The sequence below is a fragment of the Brienomyrus brachyistius genome, chromosome 5 (assembly GCF_023856365.1).
Source record: "Brienomyrus brachyistius isolate T26 chromosome 5, BBRACH_0.4, whole genome shotgun sequence".
In the NCBI taxonomy this organism is placed as follows: domain Eukaryota; kingdom Metazoa; phylum Chordata; class Actinopteri; order Osteoglossiformes; family Mormyridae; genus Brienomyrus; species Brienomyrus brachyistius.
The window spans coordinates 37,938,411-37,958,744 of record NC_064537.1 but is presented as its reverse complement, the minus strand read 5'-3'; the positions used below and the strand labels follow the sequence as shown (position 1 = coordinate 37,958,744).

Below are 20,334 nucleotides of genomic sequence, written 5' to 3'. Positions count from 1 at the left end.
CTCTTCAGAAAATGAACTGGAGATGGTGGAATTAGTACAGGATTGTTTTTTTACTCAGTTTGTTAACACCCCTACCAGGGGAGATGCCATTCTTGATCTTGTTCTCTCTAATAACCAGGACAGGATTGGTAAATTAGACGTTTTAGAACCACTTGACAGTAGCGATCATAACATGGTCAAATTTGAGGTTAAGTTTAGTGTTCGAAGAGCTAAGTCCAAATCAAAAATATATAATGTTAGGAAGGCTGACTTTAAGTATATGAGACTAAAACTAGAAACTGTGAACTGGATGGAGTTAAATAACAAAACTGTTGAAGAGGCCTGGGAATTTTTTAAAAGCACATTATTGCAAGTGCAAGAGGACTTCATACCTGTTTCCAGCAAGAATAAATCTAGGAAATTGCAACCTAGGTGGTTTACTAGGGAAATAAAGCATAAAGTAAGGAGGAAAAGGGCTTTGTTCCAGCAATGGAAAATAACTGACGATGACAGAATTAAGCAGGAATATCTAAGTCTACAGGCTGAGTTAAAAAATGATATTAGACGAGCTAAAAGAAATGTCGAAAGGATGGTTGCATTGGAAGCTAAGGATGACGTTAAAAGTTTCTTCCAGTATTTTAACTCTAAAAGAGCTCTAAAACCTGAAATTACTAATCTGCAGGATAGTAAGGGTCTTATAATAGTAAACGACATTGATATAGTAAATGAGTTCAATGATAGTTTTGCACGGGTATTCACTGTTGAGGACCTTAGTAATTTACCAGTTATTACCTATCCAGCATTGTCTATAGCTAATATATATATATAACTGAAGCAGATGTTTTGCAAAGCCTAGCTAAGCTCAAAATAAATAAATCACAGGGTCCTGATGGCATCTTACCTATAGTGTTAAAAGAGATGAGGGATATTATTTGCCGACCCTTAACTTTACTGTTTCAAAAATCCTTATCTGAAGGTGTGGTACCTTCTGATTGGAAGCACACCTTCATAACGCCTATTTTCAAAAAAGGGGATAGAAGTAATTTGTCTAACTATAGGCCAATCAGTCTAACTTGTATAACTGGTAAAGTTATGGAGGCTATAATCAAAGAGAAAATGGTAGATTACCTGGACTCCAATAACATTTTGCGGGATAGCCAGCATGGATTTAGGAGAGGTAGATCCTGTTTAACAAATCTGTTGGAGTTTTTTGAGGAAGCTACTCAGGAAGTTGATGATAAGAAGGCCTATGATGTCATCTACTTAGATTTCCAAAAGGCTTTTGATGTTGTCCCCCACAAGAGGCTCCTACTTAAACTCAAAGCGACAGGTATTTTAGGTACCGTAGCGACCTGGATTGATAACTGGTTAACAGATAGGAAACAGCGAGTAGTTATAAGAGGCACAATGTCACAGTGGGCTTGCGTTCATAGTGGGGTACCGCAGGGTTCGATTTTAGGACCACTATTGTTCCTAATTTACATAAATGATATGGATACCAATATATACAGTAAACTGGTGAAATTTGCAGATGACACCAAGGTGGGTGGTGTAGCAGATACTGAATTAGTGGCTCAGCAGCTACAGCGGGATCTTGATTTAATTAGTGACTGGGCCGATACCTGGCAGATGAAATTTAACGTCGATAAATGTAAGGTACTCCATCTAGGGAGCAGAAATATAAAGTACAGGTATTTCATGGGTGTCACTGAAATAAAGGTAGCTGATCATGAGAAAGACCTTGGTGTGTATGTTGATGCTTCCATGTCCCATTCTCGCCAGTGTGGGGAAGCAATAAAAAAGGCCAATAGGATGTTGGGGTATATCTCCAGGTGTGTGGAGTTTAAGTCAAGGGAGGTAATGCTAAGATTATACAATTCCTTGGTGAGACCTCACCTAGAATATTGTGTGCAGGTTTGGTCACCATATCTTAAAAAGGACATTGTGGCCTTAGAAAAGGTGCAGCGTAGGGCCACAAAAATGATTCCTGGTCTTAGAGGAATGTCATACGAGGAACGGTTACTTGAGCTAAATCTGTTCAGTCTCAAGCAAAGGATACTGAGGGGGGACATGATCCAGGTATATAAGATTCTAACAGGTTTGGATGCTGTTCAACCAAATAGTTACTTCAGCATTAGTTTAAATACACGAACTCGTGGCCATAGGTGGAAATTAGCTGGAGAACATTTCAAGCTGGATTTAAGGAAGCACTTTACACAGCGTGTAGTCAGAGTATGGAATAGCCTTCCTGATAATGTAGTGCAAGCTGAATCCTTGGGTTCCTTTAAATCAGAGCTAGATAAGATTTTAACGACTCTGAGCTATTAGTTTAGTTCTTTCCCAAGCGAGCTTGATGGGCCGAATGGCCTCCTCTCGTTTGTATAGTTCTTATGTTCTTATGTTCTTAACCATCCATGAATTAACCCAATAATATGGCATCGCCAATTAAACTTTTTACAGTATTTCCAAATTATGCATGCAATAAAATCCTTATAAAACTTTCTAACAATATTCATATAATAGCTGAACTCTCCAAATGTTTGTAACATTGCATTCCACTCCCTCATCTCCATCTCCTGCCTTTTAGGAAATCTCACAGCCATCAGTCATATTCACAAATATCACAAAAATTGACCATAGACTGAAAGTACGGGCAAAAGCTCTCAAAGTCACAATAGCTGTTAATAGACTATCTTTCAATGGGACAAATAACAGCTAAAAAAACAATAAAACTGATTAAATAATTCAGTAATACCCGGGAACCGATTCGTGCAGCTCACGACATTCGTAATCGTAAAGTAATCGACCCCTCCATGCCCTTATTAGTAAGTGGTAGGGGCCATTATTAGTAAGTTTTTGTTGTTGCTATTTTCTCATAAATACTATTGTCACTGCTATCGCTCATGACTATATACTAGGAACTGTATTGATGACGACGATAATTTCAAAGAAGGAAAAGAGAAAAAAAGAAACAGTATACGCCCACCACAATTGCCCCGATTTGATTAAAAGAGAGGAGCCGTACTGCCTGGCATGTTTCCGAATATGACTACCACTGCTATCATAAGGCACGTAACATGTATATCTGTGGCTGTCATATGTGCTGGATTCGCCGCTCCAGCAGTGGACCAATATACACGCGGCGTGGTGAGTATTCCCCTTAATTAAACTTTTTGCAGACTTTTTAAAACCCAACGATGAAACACGAGTTGTTAGTACTATGGGAAATTAATATTCCCACTTTTAGGTCTAATGAGAGTAGCATTGCGTTAATGGCATGTAGGCTGTGTGGTTTTGAGGAAAACGTCATGTTACCAGAAACTTGACATTATATATCATAAGACATAAAATGTGAAAATTGAAAGAGTGAAGCTGCGGGATAATCATGCTTAGCAAAGACATATGAAATTAATGTAGCAAACAGAAATAGAAACATAGAATAAATACGTAACGTTTATAAACTGTACTATAACTATACATTTATTTACAGTTGTTCACGTTTGCTTTTGAGCATTTATCAAATGACAATTATCATTTGCAAAACAAGTGTAATCCCCACACCATAATGTCACTTTTGCACAGCAGAACACAAGTTCTCACTGTTTTACATACATTTCCAAATGTTTTAGTAAATATATGTAAATGGTTTTGCAAAATTGTCATCACTTGGCATAACTGTCAATTGCTTTAGTCTTTTTGGTCAAAATAGATTATATAGTTTCCCACTATAATAATTGTGCACCCAAAACTGTGCATGTGATCATCTTGTTAGCCAGCACATGCAAAACAGTAAACCGAATTTTGAAAATGATATAAAGATATATTTCATAAATTGCAGTGATATGGCATGTTTGTGCTTTAGGTTCCCACAGTATATGACTTTGTTGTTCTTTGTACTGCCATTTGTCTGTTTTTGTGTTATACAGTGCTGTGTGACTTTTTGCTTGCTATTGTACTGTGTACAATATTTTAACCTTGCTATTGTGTTGGGGTCGGCACCGACCCGTTTGTAAGTTTACAATGCATGAAAGCACCACATAAATCTGTGTACTGCATCATGGCTATTTGACTTATTAGGAAGCTTTATTTAAACAAAATAATAAAACAATATTAAAAATCACTAAATTATAAATGCTCTGGTCAAGATTATAACAGCTCTGGTGTTGGGGTTGTAAGGCAAGATAAGACCAATTCAGTTTATTTATATAATTCCCTTGAAGTTTATTTTACCATTATTTTTTTAATTGAAAACGAGAGGTATGCTGTCAAAAGAAAGGTCCAGAAAGCCACACCAAAAATATTAAAACCAATCTTTTCATGGATAAGGAAGTTTAACAAGGTAACCAAGAGGTAAGAAACATATGGCTGATTTAATATGCAGGTCGGCACTGACCTGTTTAACGTAAGAGATAGGAACAGAAAGCTAACATAGGACAAAGGTTAAATACCATATTCTCATTCATTTTCCTAAATCTCTAGTGACACCCCAACATACTGCACGTTTTTGTTGCTGCAGCTCTTCCTAAGCTAACCACAAGACCGTTGGTTTGCAACATCACCACCCTTCTGGTGACACCCAAATCTGGGCCTCCAGTTGACACTGAGAAACTGCATCCAGACTGCTTCAGTTATACTTTCATGTTGTATTGATGCTATACCCAAAAAAACGACTGTTCCTGCCCATAAACGACACGTTAAGTGTCTGGTTTTCTTTTCAGGCAACCTCATTTCACATTACTCTTTACCAATGTATTGATTGGTCTCCATTCATGCATTAAGATTCAAGATATTTTATTGCCCCGTGTGCATGAAGTGCATTATTACACTTCTTTGTTCAGCCACCCCTAGTACAAAGAACAACAAACAATATAAATGCGTGACAATAAACTTATGGTTATGATCTTGTCTCGTGTTGTACCATGTAAACCAAATGCTCAGAGTGAAAGCATCAGTTTATTGCATTTGAAAAGGATATATTTTCCAGCTGGCAAAATACCTTTGGCTGTATTTCTGGACTGTAATGTCAAAAACCTGGGAAGGGCTACGTAAAAGAAAATGAGAAATTACATATGTAGTAATCGAGCTAAGTAAAAAGCTTTGTAACTTATGACATGCCCCCTTCAAGGCCAAAAAGTTACCGTAATTAAGACTTCACATCCAGCAAGTTCCATTGTTGCATAACAATAACTCAGATTTCAGGATGTTGTAAACAGTGTGTTTCAGGCAGCACTTTCTTCACCAAAAGAGATGACAGCTTGTTTTGCTCTCACTCAATATTTGTAACCCTCAACATCTGAAGTCTCAACATTTAGCAAGCAGCTAGCAGTTATTATTCAAGCATAGAATCGTTTACCATTTTATGTTTATACCCAGCCCTCATATTAGTCAGACAGTTTCGAATTATATTTACTATGTTATGAATGAACACGTTTTGTTAAATATATATATATATATATATATATAAGCATACTAAGGGGCGGCATGGTGGTGCAGTGGTTAGCACTGTTGCCTCACACCTCTGGGACCCGGGTTCGAGTCTCCGCCTGGGTCACATGTGTGCGGAGTTTGCATGTTCTCCCCATGTCGTCGTGGGGTTTCCTCCAGGTACTCTGGTTTCCCCCCACAGTCCAAAAACATGCTGAGGCTAATTGAAGTCGCTAAATTGCCCATAGGTGTGAATGTGTGAGTGAATGGTGTGTGAGTGTGCCCTGCGATGGGCTGGCCCCCCATCCTGGGTTGTTCCCTGCCTCGTGCCCATTGCTTCCGGGATAGGCTCCGGACCCCCCGTGACCCAATAGGATAAGCGGTTTGGAAAATGGATGGATGGATGGATAAGCATACTATCTTTTAGCTCTTTATATTCAAGAAATGAAGAACTTGTATTGTACTGTACTTTTAATAAGACTACAAAATGTTAGATAAAAAGAGCGGTCCTCTGCTTGCAGGGAAAGTTTTTGGGGGTTGGTGGCGGGATTGGCACTTCAGCCACCGTAAAACAGCTCACAACTGCTTGATTTAAACAAGGAGTAGCTCTGTTGCAACCGCCTGCAGGAAGACTGCATGCAGCATGAAGGGGATGGGGGAAAGCCTCCGGGAGCCCCATCCCTGGAAAAGTTGAAATTGTCAGAAAGCTACTGTAATAGGGTCAGGCCTATTGGCGATCGGGCTTGGTGTGGTGCTGAGGCATCGCCTGCTGCATGGCGGCACTTGGCTCCCAGTTTGAGGCGACCCAAGCAAGGCACGTGGAAGGTAGGCGCATGGAATGTCTTGTCTCTCCAGCAAGATGACCATCTTCCTCTGTTGTTGGGGGAGCTTCGTAAACTCCACATTTCGGTGGCAGCACTGTCTGACATCCTCGTGGGCAGACACTGGAGGCTCCTGCAGAACTGAAAGGTCTACAGAAGTGCCCAGTTCATGAATTCTGGCCACAGACTTGTTGTTGCTACTCTGAAGATTCGGTTACCACCTACTAGGAGAATGAAGCTGGACTTAGCCAGAATCCAAGATCAAGCTGTTTCTGATGAGTTTGCACGCAGTCTTTGTGAGGAGCTTTAACACTTTGGAGCAACTGCTGACTCTAATGTGATGTGGGAGACCTTCCGTGATAAGACCCTGAAGGTTACCGAGGGCTGTGTTGGTGTTACTAGTGTTCTCAGAAGGAGATGTTTCATCTCATAGGGCACCCTGAATATTAGCGAGTTGCAGCGCTCAACTTAGTAGCAACTCCTGTTTGTACTGGGAACTGACATGGATGGCTGTAGGGGCTCTGAGGGCAGATAAGGAGGCGTTAGACAAATCTGTGAGTAGGTGACACACAATTTGTGTTCTAGTGACCCACGTCCTGCTTACAGAGGAATTGAAGCATTACGCACATCTGAATCTGTTCCTTGGAGACTTGCAGTCAGGGTGGGTGATGGGGCGGTCCTTATGGATGACATTGCAGTTGTAACCCGCTGAGCTGACTACTTTGAGCAGTTGTTTAAAGCTGACCCTCCAGCTAGGATGTTGGACATCTCTGGGTCCACGGTTCCCAAGGCTGATCCTCCAATCAGCTGTGAACCACCCAATGTCACTGAGATTGCACGGACGGTGAATCAGCTGGGGGTAGGGAAGGCCGCAGGGATCTGTGGTATTTGGGGTGAATTTCTCCAGGCTAGTTGTAAGGCTGTCCTCCTGGTATTGCGTGCTGTAATATTTGGATGTGTTAAAATTAATTAACCCAGGCATATCTATAGACGCCATTCAGGTATAAGGTTGTGCAGAGGGGGCCGATGTATGTGTAATCTGGCCTGCATGATTAGTAAATAAATTGTTCCAGTTATTTTACATAGTCCTCTGTCCTGCTTTATTTTTACCACATAAATGCAAAACAAGACACAGGCAATCTTTGCTTTCACTTGGGAGTCAGGCATCATCCCAACTAACTGGAAAACAGGACTTGTACTCCCTATCTAGAAAAGGATGGATGATCGCCTGAATTGTGGTAACTATGATTCTTTGCAGCCTTTGTCGACTTTCGTAAAGCATGTGACTCAGTTGATCGAGTTGCCCTGTGGGACATCCTGAGACTTTACAGGATCCCCCTGAAGTTACTGGATGCCATGTTCGGCCTGTACACTGGTACTGTGAGTGCTGTGCAGAGTGGAGGGAGAACTTCCGCGTTCTTCTCAGTTGATTCTGGGGTTCGTCAAGGGTCTGTTCTTGCTCCTAATCTGTTCAATGCTTGTATGGACTGGGTGTTGGGTAGGGTCGTGGGGTCCAGCGGCTGTGGAGCGTATGTTGGTGAAGAAAGATTTACTGATCTTGACAGTGAGGCAGCTGCAGAGGATGCTCTCTATGGTTCCTCTGAAAAAGGTGGGGAGGAAAGGAGGGTTAGGCCAACTTTCTTTAGCCTCTGCAGGAAATGGAGACATGTTGTTAGGATTTGAAAGAATACTGTTTTCAAGTTATTCTGACAGGTTCACAAAAATTCTTTCCTGATTGTACAGTGGTTTGATGATACATGGTCTTGCTTTACAGGATTGGCTTAGTCGGTATGGATACTTGCCCCCTCCAGATCCCCACACAGGGATGCTTCAGACAATGGACGAGATTAAAAATGCACTTAAGGAGATGCAGAGCTTTGCTGGGCTGAACGCGACTGGAATATTGGGTACCTTTGTTTCCCTGCCATGCCGCCTATATCTGACTACCTGGCTCTAATTCCCCATTTTTGCCATTCTTCAGTTATGTCTTGTTTTATTCTTTATTCTCCTTTTTCTGTATTGATATGAAAGTGATCAAAGTTTTGCATTGTTTGGACACTGTATGGAAAGACCATGTAACCCAACTTAATATTACTTGTTGAACATGTGCAGATGTATACTCAAAGTACACTACATAAATGATTATTTTTGTTAGCAAATGATACTAACATTGTCACTGACATCCTTTTTATGACTATCTCTGTCCTAGATGCAGACACTCTCCACCTTATGTCTACACCACGTTGCTCTCTCCCTGACATAATGAGAGCCGAAGATAAGCTGAGGAAGAGGAGACGAAAAAGATATGTGTTATCAGGGTCACGTTGGCATAAGACTGACATCACATGGAGGTCTGTATACTAGAATGACTGCATTCATGAAAACGCCTTCAGGATATCGTTTGTAGCACAGCCCTTTCTGAGAACACCAGATCAGTTGGTGGCTGCATGGTGTCTATTAGGGATGGACCACATTTTTTCAGTTCCGATTCAATTTCGAAATACAACTGCAGTAAATACCAGGTAAATACCAAGAACAGGCGCGACTCATCAGAAGCCAGATAGGATAGAAAACCTACTGGATAGTAACTCTCCAGAGAATTGAGTACCCCTGGTATAATACAGTAGGTAGGGATCGGTGCCAATACCGATTTGAATATCGTACTGGTGCGCCTTTAGTGTGTATGTTGATATTTCTGTTTTCACAATACTAGCTAAATAACAATGTATCCTTGTGTTGCGTTAGTGTACAGCTATAACTTTAAAGAATTTCTTCTTGTTCCATTGCTGCAATTTCTTCATATGTTTTCTCCTATTCAGTCTCAACAGTTATCCGTCTCCTTCATCAAAACTTAACCCTCAATTAGTGCAGCAACTCTTGAGTCAGGCATTCAGAGTATGGAGTGATGTCATCCCACTGAACTTCCACTATAAGAGAGATCTGAAAGAGGAAGGGGACATCAGGGTATATTTTGCCAGTGGTTTTCATCAGGATGGGTACCCTTTCGATGGCAAGGGAGGAACATTAGCCCATGCATTCTTTCCATCGAATCATGAAATGGCAGGAGACACGCACTTTGACAATGATGAAATATGGAGCTTTGGAGGTACAAACTTGTTTGTATGTATGTGTGTGTGTATGTGTGCCAGTTAAAAGTTTGGACACACCTACCCTTAAAATGGTCTATTTGTACTAATCTCTGCATTTTAGAATAAACAAATACTATAATTCTGTGGTGTGTTGGCGCCTACCCAGGGTTGGTTCCCGTCTGCGCCCATTGTTCCTGGGATAGGCTCCGGGCCCCCCACGACCCCAATGAGGATTAAGTGGTCACGATAATGGATGAATGGATGGATGGATATACTATAACTATAAAATAATAATAAAATAACATATATGGAATTATGTACTGACCAAAAAAGTAATTTAAAAATGTACTTGTTGGCAGGGAGTAGCTCTGTGGGGTTGGGACTCAGAAGGTTGTTGGTTCAGTGACCCCATCATTGGGCATTTGAACAAGGCCCTTAACCAAAATTGTTTCAGGGACTGGCTGACCCACTGTCTCCTCTACATCTGTTTTATGAGGTGGCCTCTTGGGATGCTTTTCCAGCCATCCTGAAGGAGGTCCCACATACACACGTGGACAAAATTGTTGGTACCCTTCAGTCAATGAAAGAAAAACTCACAATGGTCACAGAAATAACTTTAATCTGACAAAAGTAATAATAAATAAAAATTCTATGACATTTAACTAATAAAAGTCAGACATTGATTTTCAACCATGCTTCAACAGAATTAATAATAAAAAAAAAAACTCATGAAACAGGCCTGGACAAAAATGATGGTACCCCTAACTTAATATTTTGTTGCACAACCTTTTGAAGCAATCACTGCAATCAAACGATTCCTGTAACTGTCAATGAGACTTCTGCACTTCTCAGCAGGTATTTTGGCCCACTCCTCATGAGTAAACTGCTCCAGTTGTCTCAGGTTTGAAGGGTGTCTTTTCCAGACGGCATGTTTCAGCTCTTTCCAAAGATGCTCAATAGGATTGAGGTCAGGGCTCATAGAAGGCCACTTTAGAATAGTCCAATGTTTTCCTCGTAGCCATTCTTGGGTGTTTTTAGCTGTGTGTTTTGGGTCATTGTCCTGTTGCAAGACCCATGACCTGCGACTGAGACCAAGCTTTCTGGCACTGGCCAGCACATTTCTCTCTAGAATCCCTTGATAGTCTTGAGATTTCATTGTACCCTGCACAGATTCAAGACACCCTGTGCCAGATGCAGCAAAGCAGCCCCAGAACATAACAGAGCCTCCTCCATGTTTCACAGAAAGGACAGTGTTCTTTTCTTGATATGCTTCATTTTTCCGTCTGTGAACCTAGAGCTGATGTGCCTTGGCAAAAAGTTCAATTTTTGTCTCATCTGTCCATAGGACATTCTCCCAGAATCTTTGTGGCTTGTCCACATGTAGTTTGGCAAATTCCAGTGTGGCTTTTTTATGACTTGTTTTCAACAATGGTGTCCTCCTTGGTCGTCTCCCATAAAGTCCACTTTGGCTCAAACAACGACGGATGGTGCGATCTGACACTGATGTTCCTTGAGCTTGAAGTTCACCTTGGATCTCTTTAGAAGTTTTTCTGGGCTCTTTTGTTACCATTCGTATTATCCGTCTCTTTGATTTGTCATCAATTTTCCTCCTGCGGCCACGTCCAGGGAGGTTGGCTACAGTCCCATGGATCTTAAACTTCTGAATAATATGTGCAACTGTAGTCACAGGAACACCAAGCTGCTTCGAGATGGTCTTATAGCCTTTACCTTTGACATGCTTGTCTATAATTTTCTTTCTAATCTCCTGAGACAACTCTTTCCTTCGCTTCCTCTTGTCCATGTTGAGTGTGGTACACACCATGTCACCAAACAACACAGTGACTACCTGGAGCCCTATATATAGGTCCACTGACTGATTACAAGATTGTAGACACCTGTGATGCTAATTAGTGGACACACCTTGGATTAACATGTCCCTTTGGTCACATTATTTTCTTTTCTAGGGGTACCATCATTTTTGTCCAGGCCTGTTTCATGAGTTTTTTTTTTTTATTAATTCTGTTGAAGCATGGTTGAAAATCAATGTCTGACTTTTATTAGTTAAATTTCATAGAATTTTTATTTATTATTACTTTTGTCAGATTAAAGTTATTTCTGTGACCATTGTGAGTTTTTCTTTTATTGACTGAAGGGTACCAACAATTTTGTCCACGTGTGTATATGTTGAGCATTCCTTGGACGCTTTTCCTTTACACTCTGGTCAAACTCTCGACCAAATGGCATTCTTTCTGTGGCGAATAAAGTGCCAGAAATATGCATTTGAAAAATTCACCAGCAATGTCTCTTACCAAAAATCATGACCTAGTTATTGAAGTTAATTCATGGACTTTGTAGTGAACAGTTTAATGTACAAATTATTTCCTTCTACCAAACTCCACACACCAATCATATCACTGCGCAGAAGATATGAGCATAAGCAACTCAGCAATGTCTTCTGCGCTGTAATATAATTGGTGTGTGGAGTCTGTAGATTATCTTGATTAACTGGGTCATGATTTCAGGTAAGAGATATTGCTGTTGAATTTTTCAAATGTATTGGCGCTATAATCACCACAGAAAGAATGCCATTGACTCCCATCATATTCGAGAGAAGCCCAACAATTCTACAGCCGATATCAAATCATCTACAACAAAGTTTTAACGTAATAGGCTTCATGTGTCATGACCCGGCTCGTCGGCTCCTCGTGTGTGCCACGCCTCCTGATTACCCGCGTGTGCGTCCCTGATTGTTTCCAGCCTTGTCTGATTACTTTGCTTAGTCTTGTCCTGTTTTAAGTCCTGGTCTTGCCTGTTACCCTTGTACGTCATTGTGGATTAAATGTTAGTCCCTGTCAAATGTTCCCGAACCCTCGTCAACTTAATAAATCCCCTTTATTCCCCGTACCTTGCCTGCCTTGCCTGTTTCCGGCACGATCACCGCTACTGATATTTCCTGATCATGACAGAATGACGGACCAAACAAAGAAGAAGAAGAAAAGGCAGAGGAGAGGGAGACCTGAGGAGCCGACGATCCGCCTGGGGGCTTGTTCTCTCGCCAGGCTTTGGGAAGAGGAAGAAGTACTCGTTCTGGCCCCAGCCCGAGAACCGATTCATCGGGATGCCTGCCCGGTGTCCTTGTTTTGGCCCTCGAGCGAGGACGAGGAGGAAGAACCCTTCCTCTTCCCGGAGTCTGCCCTAGCGGAGCACCGACCGCCCCCCGAACGGTTCCTAAGCCGGCCCGAGCGGCCGGATAAAGGGAGAGGAGCAGAGGCTACGAGTGAAGCCACCCCGCGTGTGCCCCGCATACCAGAAGAGGTCACGCCTACCTCATCTGCGCCGAACATGCCAGTCCCGCCTCCTGCGGCAGCCATCCCGGAGACGAACCCCTCGCCTCTCCCAGGGAAGCAGGCTGCCCTAGCCAACCAATTCTTTGCCCTCCAAGGGCTCTATTGGAGGGTGTTGGACGGTTTGGCAGCTCCTGTGAGCCAGGAGGTGGAAGAACTTTCCACGCGTCTTGGGAGGACCTTCGACGCGTTTACCCCCGCCTCCGATCGAGAAGACCTTGAGAGGTTAGCAGAGGGCGTTCGGCAGCTCCTCCAGCTCCAGAGGGCTGCGGTCCCCGCTCCCGCGCAGCCGCCGTCACCTGCGGTCCCCGCTGCCGCGCAGCCACCTTCTCTGCCCGCGGCCCCGGAGCCTGAGCCGCAGCCTTCTATGCCCGCGGCCCCGGAGCCCGAGCCGCAGCCTTCTCTGCCCGCGGCCCTGGAGCCCGAGCCGCAGCCTCCGCTACCCACGGCCCCGGACCCCGAGCCTCCGCTGCCCGCGGCTCCCGAGCCTCCGCTGCCCGTGGCCCCGGACCCTGAGCCTCCGCCTGCAGCTCCCGCGCCCACGCTTGGGGCGCACTTCCCGTCTGCAGCTCCCGCTCCCACGCTTGGGCTGCACTTCCCGTCTGTAGCTCCCGCGCCCACGCTTGGGGCGCACTTCCCGTCTGCAGCTCCCGCTCCCACGCTTGGAGCGCACTTCCCGTCTGCAGCTCCCATGCCCACACTTGAGGTGCACTTCCTACCTGCAGCTCCCGTGCCCTCGCCCGGGGCGCCCCCTGTGACTCCCCTTGTAACTCTGATCCCTGGCCCCGTTCCTGATCCCACTCCCTTTGTGACTCCAGCTCCTGGCCCCACTCCAGTCCCTTCTGCCCTAGTCCCTGAGGAGGTCCCAGGGGATTCCATCTTGGCTCCTCCCTCTCCGGAGGTGGAGGAGCTTGAATGGGACCCCTCGGGGACCTTGCTTGTGACTCCTTCACCCTCACCCCAGCGACATCGACCCCGACCAGGGGTCAGTATGTCTGTGTCCCGCAAGGGGAGGGGGCACAGACGTCGGACTGGGGTCCCTCCCGCCTGACCCCCTGGCTCGTCCTCGCTCGCCAGCGCTCCGGCTGGGTCGGCGCCTGCGGATCCTGGTCTGCCTGGTCATTCGTTCGCCTGCGGGTCCCCCGTCGCGACCTCGTCGCCCTGCTTCGCTCCCTCCGCCAGTTCCTCGGTGGTCGCCTGCGGGTTCCCTGAGGGCGGCTCCTCCGTCGCCTCCGGGTCCTCTCGCTCCGGCGCGGCGGACAATATCGCCGCCGGCAGCGGCTCCCCCACTCTCCTTGCCTTCACCAGGGTCCTTTCCTGCTCCCTCGTCCCCTTCCCTGGTCTCCCCTCCGTCTCCCTCCCTCGTCCCTACTTCGGTCCCTCGCTCTGCCTCCTCTGCCCCTCCGAGGTCCCCTCCGGCTCCGGCCTCCCGGCCGCCTGTGGGCCCACCGGCTGCCTCCAGTCACCCGCAAGGGCTCCCTCGGCCGACCCTTTGCTCCCCCTCCTTCTCGCCCTATACCTCTGCTTTCATCCCTCCTGTCTTTGCCCCGTCTGCTTTTGTTAATCGCCCGCCTGTTCCGCCCTTTCCTGCTCCTCGTTTCCCGATGTTCCCTCCTTGCACTCCCGCTCCTAGCGTCCCGCCTGTCCCTCCTGTCTCTCCCTTCCTGGTCTGTCTCTCTGCTTTCCCGGTCCTGTGTCAAGTCGTGTCTTACGTTCTGTCTCTCGCTATGTTTTGTGCCTCAGTCCTGTTTCCGGTCTCTCGTTAGTTTTGTTCTTTTCTAGGTCCCGGTTCCTGTGTCCCGTTCGTCGCCTCCTCCCTGGCGCGCCCGGTGTAGCGCGTCTTTGGGGGGGGTTCTGTCATGACCCGGCTCGTCGGCTCCTCGTGTGTGCCACGCCCCCTGATTACCCACGTGTGCATCCCTTATTGTTTCCAGCCTTGTCTGATTACTTTGCTTAGTCTTGTCCTGTTTTAAGTCCTGGTCTTGCCTGTTACCCTTGTCCGTCATTGTGGATTAAATGTTAGTCCCTGTCAAATGTTCCCGAACCCTCGTCAACTTAATAAATCCCCTTTATTCCCCGTACCTTGCCTGCCTTGCCTGTTTCCGGCACGATCGCCGCTACCGATATTTCCTGATCGTGACATCATGGTAGTCTGTGAGTACAAGTTGTCCACAAGTCGAACATTCTTAACCTGGAGACTGCCAGTATAACATAAGACACAATATCACACACATTTAACTAAACCATTAAAGTGTCTGCAAAATTGGTTTGTTTTGGTTCTTGTCCCATACCACACACGTGGTTAAATACATCCGCTAAAATCCACTGTCTGCTTCATATAACTCTCAGTTAATTTTTATTAAGGCGCTTGTGGGACATAGGTATTATTGGACATTACTCAATAGGACACAGGTTGATGGATATCTGTGTGTGTGTGTGTGTATGTATATATGTATGTATCAAACTAAAAATACATTATAAACCCACACATTTATATACAAACTCATTTATTCTTTAGTCAACCTTTTTTTTCCTTCATTCTTTTATCACTTGATGAAAGTACATTTTCAAAGCCAGCTCCTGTTTTTGGCTAAAGGACACATAATTCCATGCTGATTGGGGATGAACGTTGAATATGAACAAATGGGACACCGTGTGGCTCTATGGGTCAGGTCTTTGCATCACTGCTGGCCGGTCACTCTGATCCTGACTTGTATGTTGCTTTGGACAAAAACATCTGCTAAATTTAAAAATGTGTATAAAATAAAGGTATAAAATGTCCAGACAATAGCAAGGTTATTTGAATGATAGCCCTGGAGTTATGCTTGTAGTCGAATATGAGACATTAAATTACGCAGTGTGTATGAACATTCCAACATTCCATGAATTTCTTTCAGATGACAGTGCCAGCACTGACCTCTTTACAGTGGCTGTCCATGAGTTTGGCCACGCTTTGGGACTCTCGCATTCATCCGCTGAATTGTCCATTATGAGGCCTTATTACGAAGGAGCAATAAAAGACATAAATAGTTACAAACTTCCAAAGGATGACAAACTGGGCATCCAGGCACTATACGGTATGGGGCTACCAAACATTGGAAGGGTTTGTCTGTTACCCAGTGTGTACTTCACGCTCTGATGACTCAATTGACATCGATCACTCTGATTCTTTGTCTCATATCATCATCAGATACATGTCATGATCGAATAATATATATATATATATATATATATATATATATATATATATATATATATATATATATAACATTTGCTGGCTCTTTTTTGATTCTCAAAGGGAAAAGGAATGACAGAGTCGCCCCTGATCCCAGGATTCCTCCTATTCCTGATCGGCCACATCAGCCCAATCCTCCCCCATCAAAACCAACACAACAGTAAGCAGTGTTATCAATAAATCAAATCAAAGTTTTCTTTGCAAATGCACAATACCTTCATCACACACATCACATAACTACCAACTCAACAGTGATGTCAAGAACTTGCATACCTGTTATAATAAAGGCATTGGAAGCATAGTTTGTTAAAATGTGTATAAAAGTGACTGTAGTCTGTTTATATTGCTGTCTTGTACCCTGTGTATAGTGTGCTGACCAGTGGTTCCCTGTCTGTGTTTCCCTTCCTTAGCCCAGACCCCTCCCTTCCTGATCGTTGTAAGGGGGGATTTGATGCTGTGGCTAATATCAGAGGCGAGGTATTCTTCTTCAAAGGTGAAAGTAACCTACCAGTAGTTTGTTCTTTGTGAATGTAAAAATATAAGATTCATGAGTAGCATTTTCACAATTTGGGGCTTTGAAGGAACCTGTATAAATAACCGCTACTGTATATTCACTATCATACTTTTTCCTGCTTATCTACTTTAGCATTCATCACTCATCTTACTGTCTTTTAGGCCCACATTTTTGGCGGGTACGGCAATCGGGTTCGCTATTGTCTTTCACTCCAGCTTTGATAAAAAACTTCTGGATTGGTCTTCCGCCTGAAACCAACAAAATTGATGCCGTATATGAGAGAACCAGTGACAGCAATATCATCTTTTTTATAGGTGAGAAAGCAGCATTCTATTAATAATTGTGTAATCTGCATCTCACGTTTGTGAATATATCACTAAGAGATTGTCTTTTTCTGTGTGCAGGGAATCAGTACTGGGTCTTCAAAGAAACCATATCTCTTCCTGGTTACCCGCACCCACTGTCTGAATGGCGTATGGAAACATCCGAAGGGAGAAATGTGCAGAGAGTGGAGGCAGCATTCGTGTGGGCACGCAATGGGAAGACATACTTGTTCAGTAATGGGGAATTTTGGGGTTTTGATGATGAAAGGCAGATTGGAAGAAATATGGATGGGCAATACCCCCGTAAGACCACCCTCTGGAAAGGAGTGCCCTTTGACCCTGACGGAGTCATAAGCTGGGGAGATGGTAAAACAAATAATTATAATACAAAAACAAGAGACTCACAGTGGCTAACCTGAGGCACATTATCTATAATAATATATAAAATTATGATAGGTTTACCCAAGACCACTATATTAGGTTTAGCACCATGAAATGTACAGGCAGGTGACAAACTGTCCTAACATGTATAGCAAGTTGTCTCTATGACCCTACAATAGTAGCAGGCTTATTATGTAAAAATACCATTTTTATTTACATATTTGTATTCAAATTTAGAGCCATATTTGAATTGACGCTAAATGAAAAGAGTGTATTGTTAAGTTTGGCATGGAACCTAAAACACTTGGAAAAGAAAACATGAGAGTTATAGTCAAAATTGAGAGCCAGAGAAAGTAATGAAATCTCCCACCTATAACACACTACTAACCATCTGCTTCCTGTTTTTACTACATTTGCTTTGTATCTTCTGTTCCTAATGTGATAATGAGCTTCTTTTTCTCACCTGCTTCTCAGATCTGTATTTCTTCAAAGGAAACTCCTATTGGATCCTAAAGAATGGGGAAATGAACCATGAAGCCATAATTAGCAAATCTGTAGCGGTTGATTGGATGAAATGTCCCAAACCACAAATGCGTGATGAATGCAACTGTCCTCTGGGTGCAGCTCTCATGTCCCAAATCTCTTTTTGGGTTATCTGGATATCTACAGTGAATGTGTGTGTTTTTATAATATAAATAAAGAGATGAAAAACAGTGCGATGTGTGCCCAGTAATTTCAATATAGCATGACAAAAGAAACAAATATTGCTTATAGTTTCTGCAGTGCAAAAACATAAAGCAAATAGAAGACTGGTAATAACAATATGTGTACAAATAATGTGTGCATAAATAAGCATATGTTTCATAATCAAGAACGTATCAGCAGGAAGAATACTTGTAGTCAAGTAACAGTGTTCCAAGATTTAAAGATGCATTTGAGATTTTGTTAAATATTACTTGGAATTATTATAGAACTGCAAATAATAATAGATAAAAACAAAGTAATGTGAAAGAGCTGTTGTGTTCTTGACTGCTTATGGGGGAAAAAAACAAGCACATAACATAACTGCAAACAGCAATAATGGGACCAAGCAGACTACCAGCGCATAAATGCAAAGGGAACAACTTCATATCATTTGTCAAGGGTATGGTTACATGCACTCACCGCAAATTTCATGTCAGTTGACCAAAGATAAGGCCAAGATATCAGTCTGCTTCATGCTTGGTATCTTCACTGCTGAATTTTATAGTTATATAAATTATATAGCGAACAAACTAATGATTTTGAAACAAAACATCTGTCAGAAAATTTTCATGAGGTTTTCTTTGAAAATCATCTCTGCAAAATTTGGTGAAGATTCAACAAGGGTTGTCACTGCTGAAAACATATGTATTTGATTAAATGGTAGTAGGAGTGATAACAAATGTCCTATGATATAATGAAACCATATCTTGTTACATATCAAAACACGTTTAAGGATGTTAGAATATGATATTTCACAGGTTAGTTCTGTAAGTGATAAAAATCCTGTGTTAACACCATAAATAATGCTATTACTCCCTCAAACCCAGTTTATTTGGATTTGTCTCTACAAAATCGTGTTGACTGATCGACTAACTTCAAATCACAAATGACATAGTGTGCCCCCATCTCCCCCTCTGGGAGATGAAGACGTGGCTGGCCCCTCCCTTGGATCCCAAGAGACACCGGTGGCTGCACCGGGACTTGAGGTCCAGGTAGGCGGGGGCCCACGGTTTAACCGACCCAATCTGGCAGCATCGGGGAAGTTGGCCGGGCTGTGACCAGGGAGATGGGAGTTAGCCGGGCAGCGATGAGGAGGGCATCGCCTAGGAACTAGGAGAGGAGGTGGGCACCCACGGAATACCTGGAGACAAGGTGGACAAGGCAGAGCAGGTAGCTGCAGTGAGCTGCACAGTGCCGGCAGGCTGAACTGCAGTGAGCTGTAGGGAACCAGTATGCTGAACTGCTGGGGCAAGTGGCAGGGAGCCAGTGTGCTGGACTGTTGTGGAGAGTGGTGGGGAGCTGGCATGCTGGACCGCTGCAATGAGAGGTGGGGAGCCGGCATGCTGGACCGCTGTGACAAGTGATGGGGAGCAGCGTGAAGAACAGTGAGTTCTGGCTGCTAGAAGCTGGCAGACGGTAAAGTGGGTTCAACCTGTGGGAAGCCAGTGGGCAGAGCCAAACCCTGTTGAAGGACAGCCAAGGGCTGAACTGTGTCTCACTGTGGAGAAGCGGTGGGCGAACCTGAAAGATGAAGTTGCATTTGTTGCATTTCTTTCATTGGATGCCAGACTTTCTCCACCTCCCGGGGATCCGTGTCTGGGGTGGGTTCTGACAGCACTTTCTCTGCATACAGGAGGAGTGCTTTGACCTCAGGGATCCAACATTTTATGGGATCACACCTCCACTCTAGATGGTTGTCAAGGAGGGTGAAGTCCTCTGCAAGTAGGGAAGGTGGCTCCGGTGGATCCTGCAGCTCTGGCGACCCCTTTAGTCTTTGGATCCAAGGCACATGAGGTATCTAGTCAGCCAGATGATCAAAGTTAGGGCAGGTGTACAGGCTATTGGGGCTTTTTGAAAGTTAATTTTGAAGGAAGGGAAGGCATAAAGAACCACGTATGGGGAATATCCCCAAAAGGGGACTTTATTTGTATAAAATAGAGAACAGGACTGGTCCTTCGGTAGACCTGGTGGGAACTGGGGCAATGATAGGAAACGGTGACAGAACTGGGAAATACAGGACTAAGAAGCACATATACATGAGACTAACGAGGGACTGACACAATTCTGGTGTTACCACATTAGGGTTGGGGATAATGAGCTGAATACATCAGGGAAGAATTAAGAGGGTTCCAGAGGGCCAGCAGTGACCCCTGCTGGCCATAGGAGGGATAGACCAGACAGGTTGTGACATTTAGACCTACATCAAAACCACGTTTCCTTGCCAAGGTTTCAGGAAACAACAGAAAACAACATCACAGTACATAAACTGCCCTTGTTAGAGTTTTTAATTAAGAACAGAAGCTCTGGCAGTGATAGCTCCAAGAGTGCAGAATGCCTGACTTTTATATATCCTGTGAAAATCTATACCTTTTGTCATATTACACCCTGTAAAATAAAGTAGTATTAAGTAAAGCTGTAAAGCAGTTATAAGTCCAATTTTTAGGTGTATGCACGCATTATAGTCCTCATTGCCAATGTGA

The 20,334-nt window shown here is 43.9% G+C and overlaps 2 protein-coding genes across 3 annotated transcripts in view; one reads left to right on the top strand and one right to left on the bottom strand.

Annotated features, from left to right (window-relative positions):
• LOC125741700 (carbonic anhydrase 4-like) overlaps positions 1-20,334 on the bottom strand; it is a 250,869-nt gene that overhangs the window by 180,237 nt on the left and 50,298 nt on the right. The gene's annotated exons all lie outside the window — the stretch shown is intronic.
• LOC125741693 (matrix metalloproteinase-25-like) lies at positions 2,855-17,823 on the top strand. The gene is made up of 10 exons (XM_049012922.1): positions 2,855-3,126; positions 7,999-8,131; positions 8,434-8,575; positions 9,044-9,330; positions 15,555-15,734; positions 15,956-16,052; positions 16,303-16,385; positions 16,568-16,720; positions 16,811-17,095; positions 17,585-17,823. The coding sequence occupies exons 1-10, from the start codon at positions 3,013-3,015 to the stop codon at positions 17,803-17,805; spliced, it is 1,695 nt and encodes a 564-aa protein (XP_048868879.1). The 5' UTR covers positions 2,855-3,012; the 3' UTR covers positions 17,806-17,823.

What these genes read in the sequence shown, in the direction of transcription:
- LOC125741693 (XM_049012922.1), top strand. Translation starts at nt 3,013, where the DNA reads ATGTTTCCGAATATGACTACCACTGCTATCATAAGGCACGTAACATGT. An exon ending in GGGCATCCAGGCACTATACG is followed by an intron (nt 15,735 to 15,955) that starts GTATGGGGCTAC and finishes TGATTCTCAAAG; the next exon opens with GGAAAAGGAATGACAGAGTC. An exon ending in CGAGGTATTCTTCTTCAAAG is followed by an intron (nt 16,386 to 16,567) that starts GTGAAAGTAACC and finishes ACTGTCTTTTAG; the next exon opens with GCCCACATTTTTGGCGGGTA.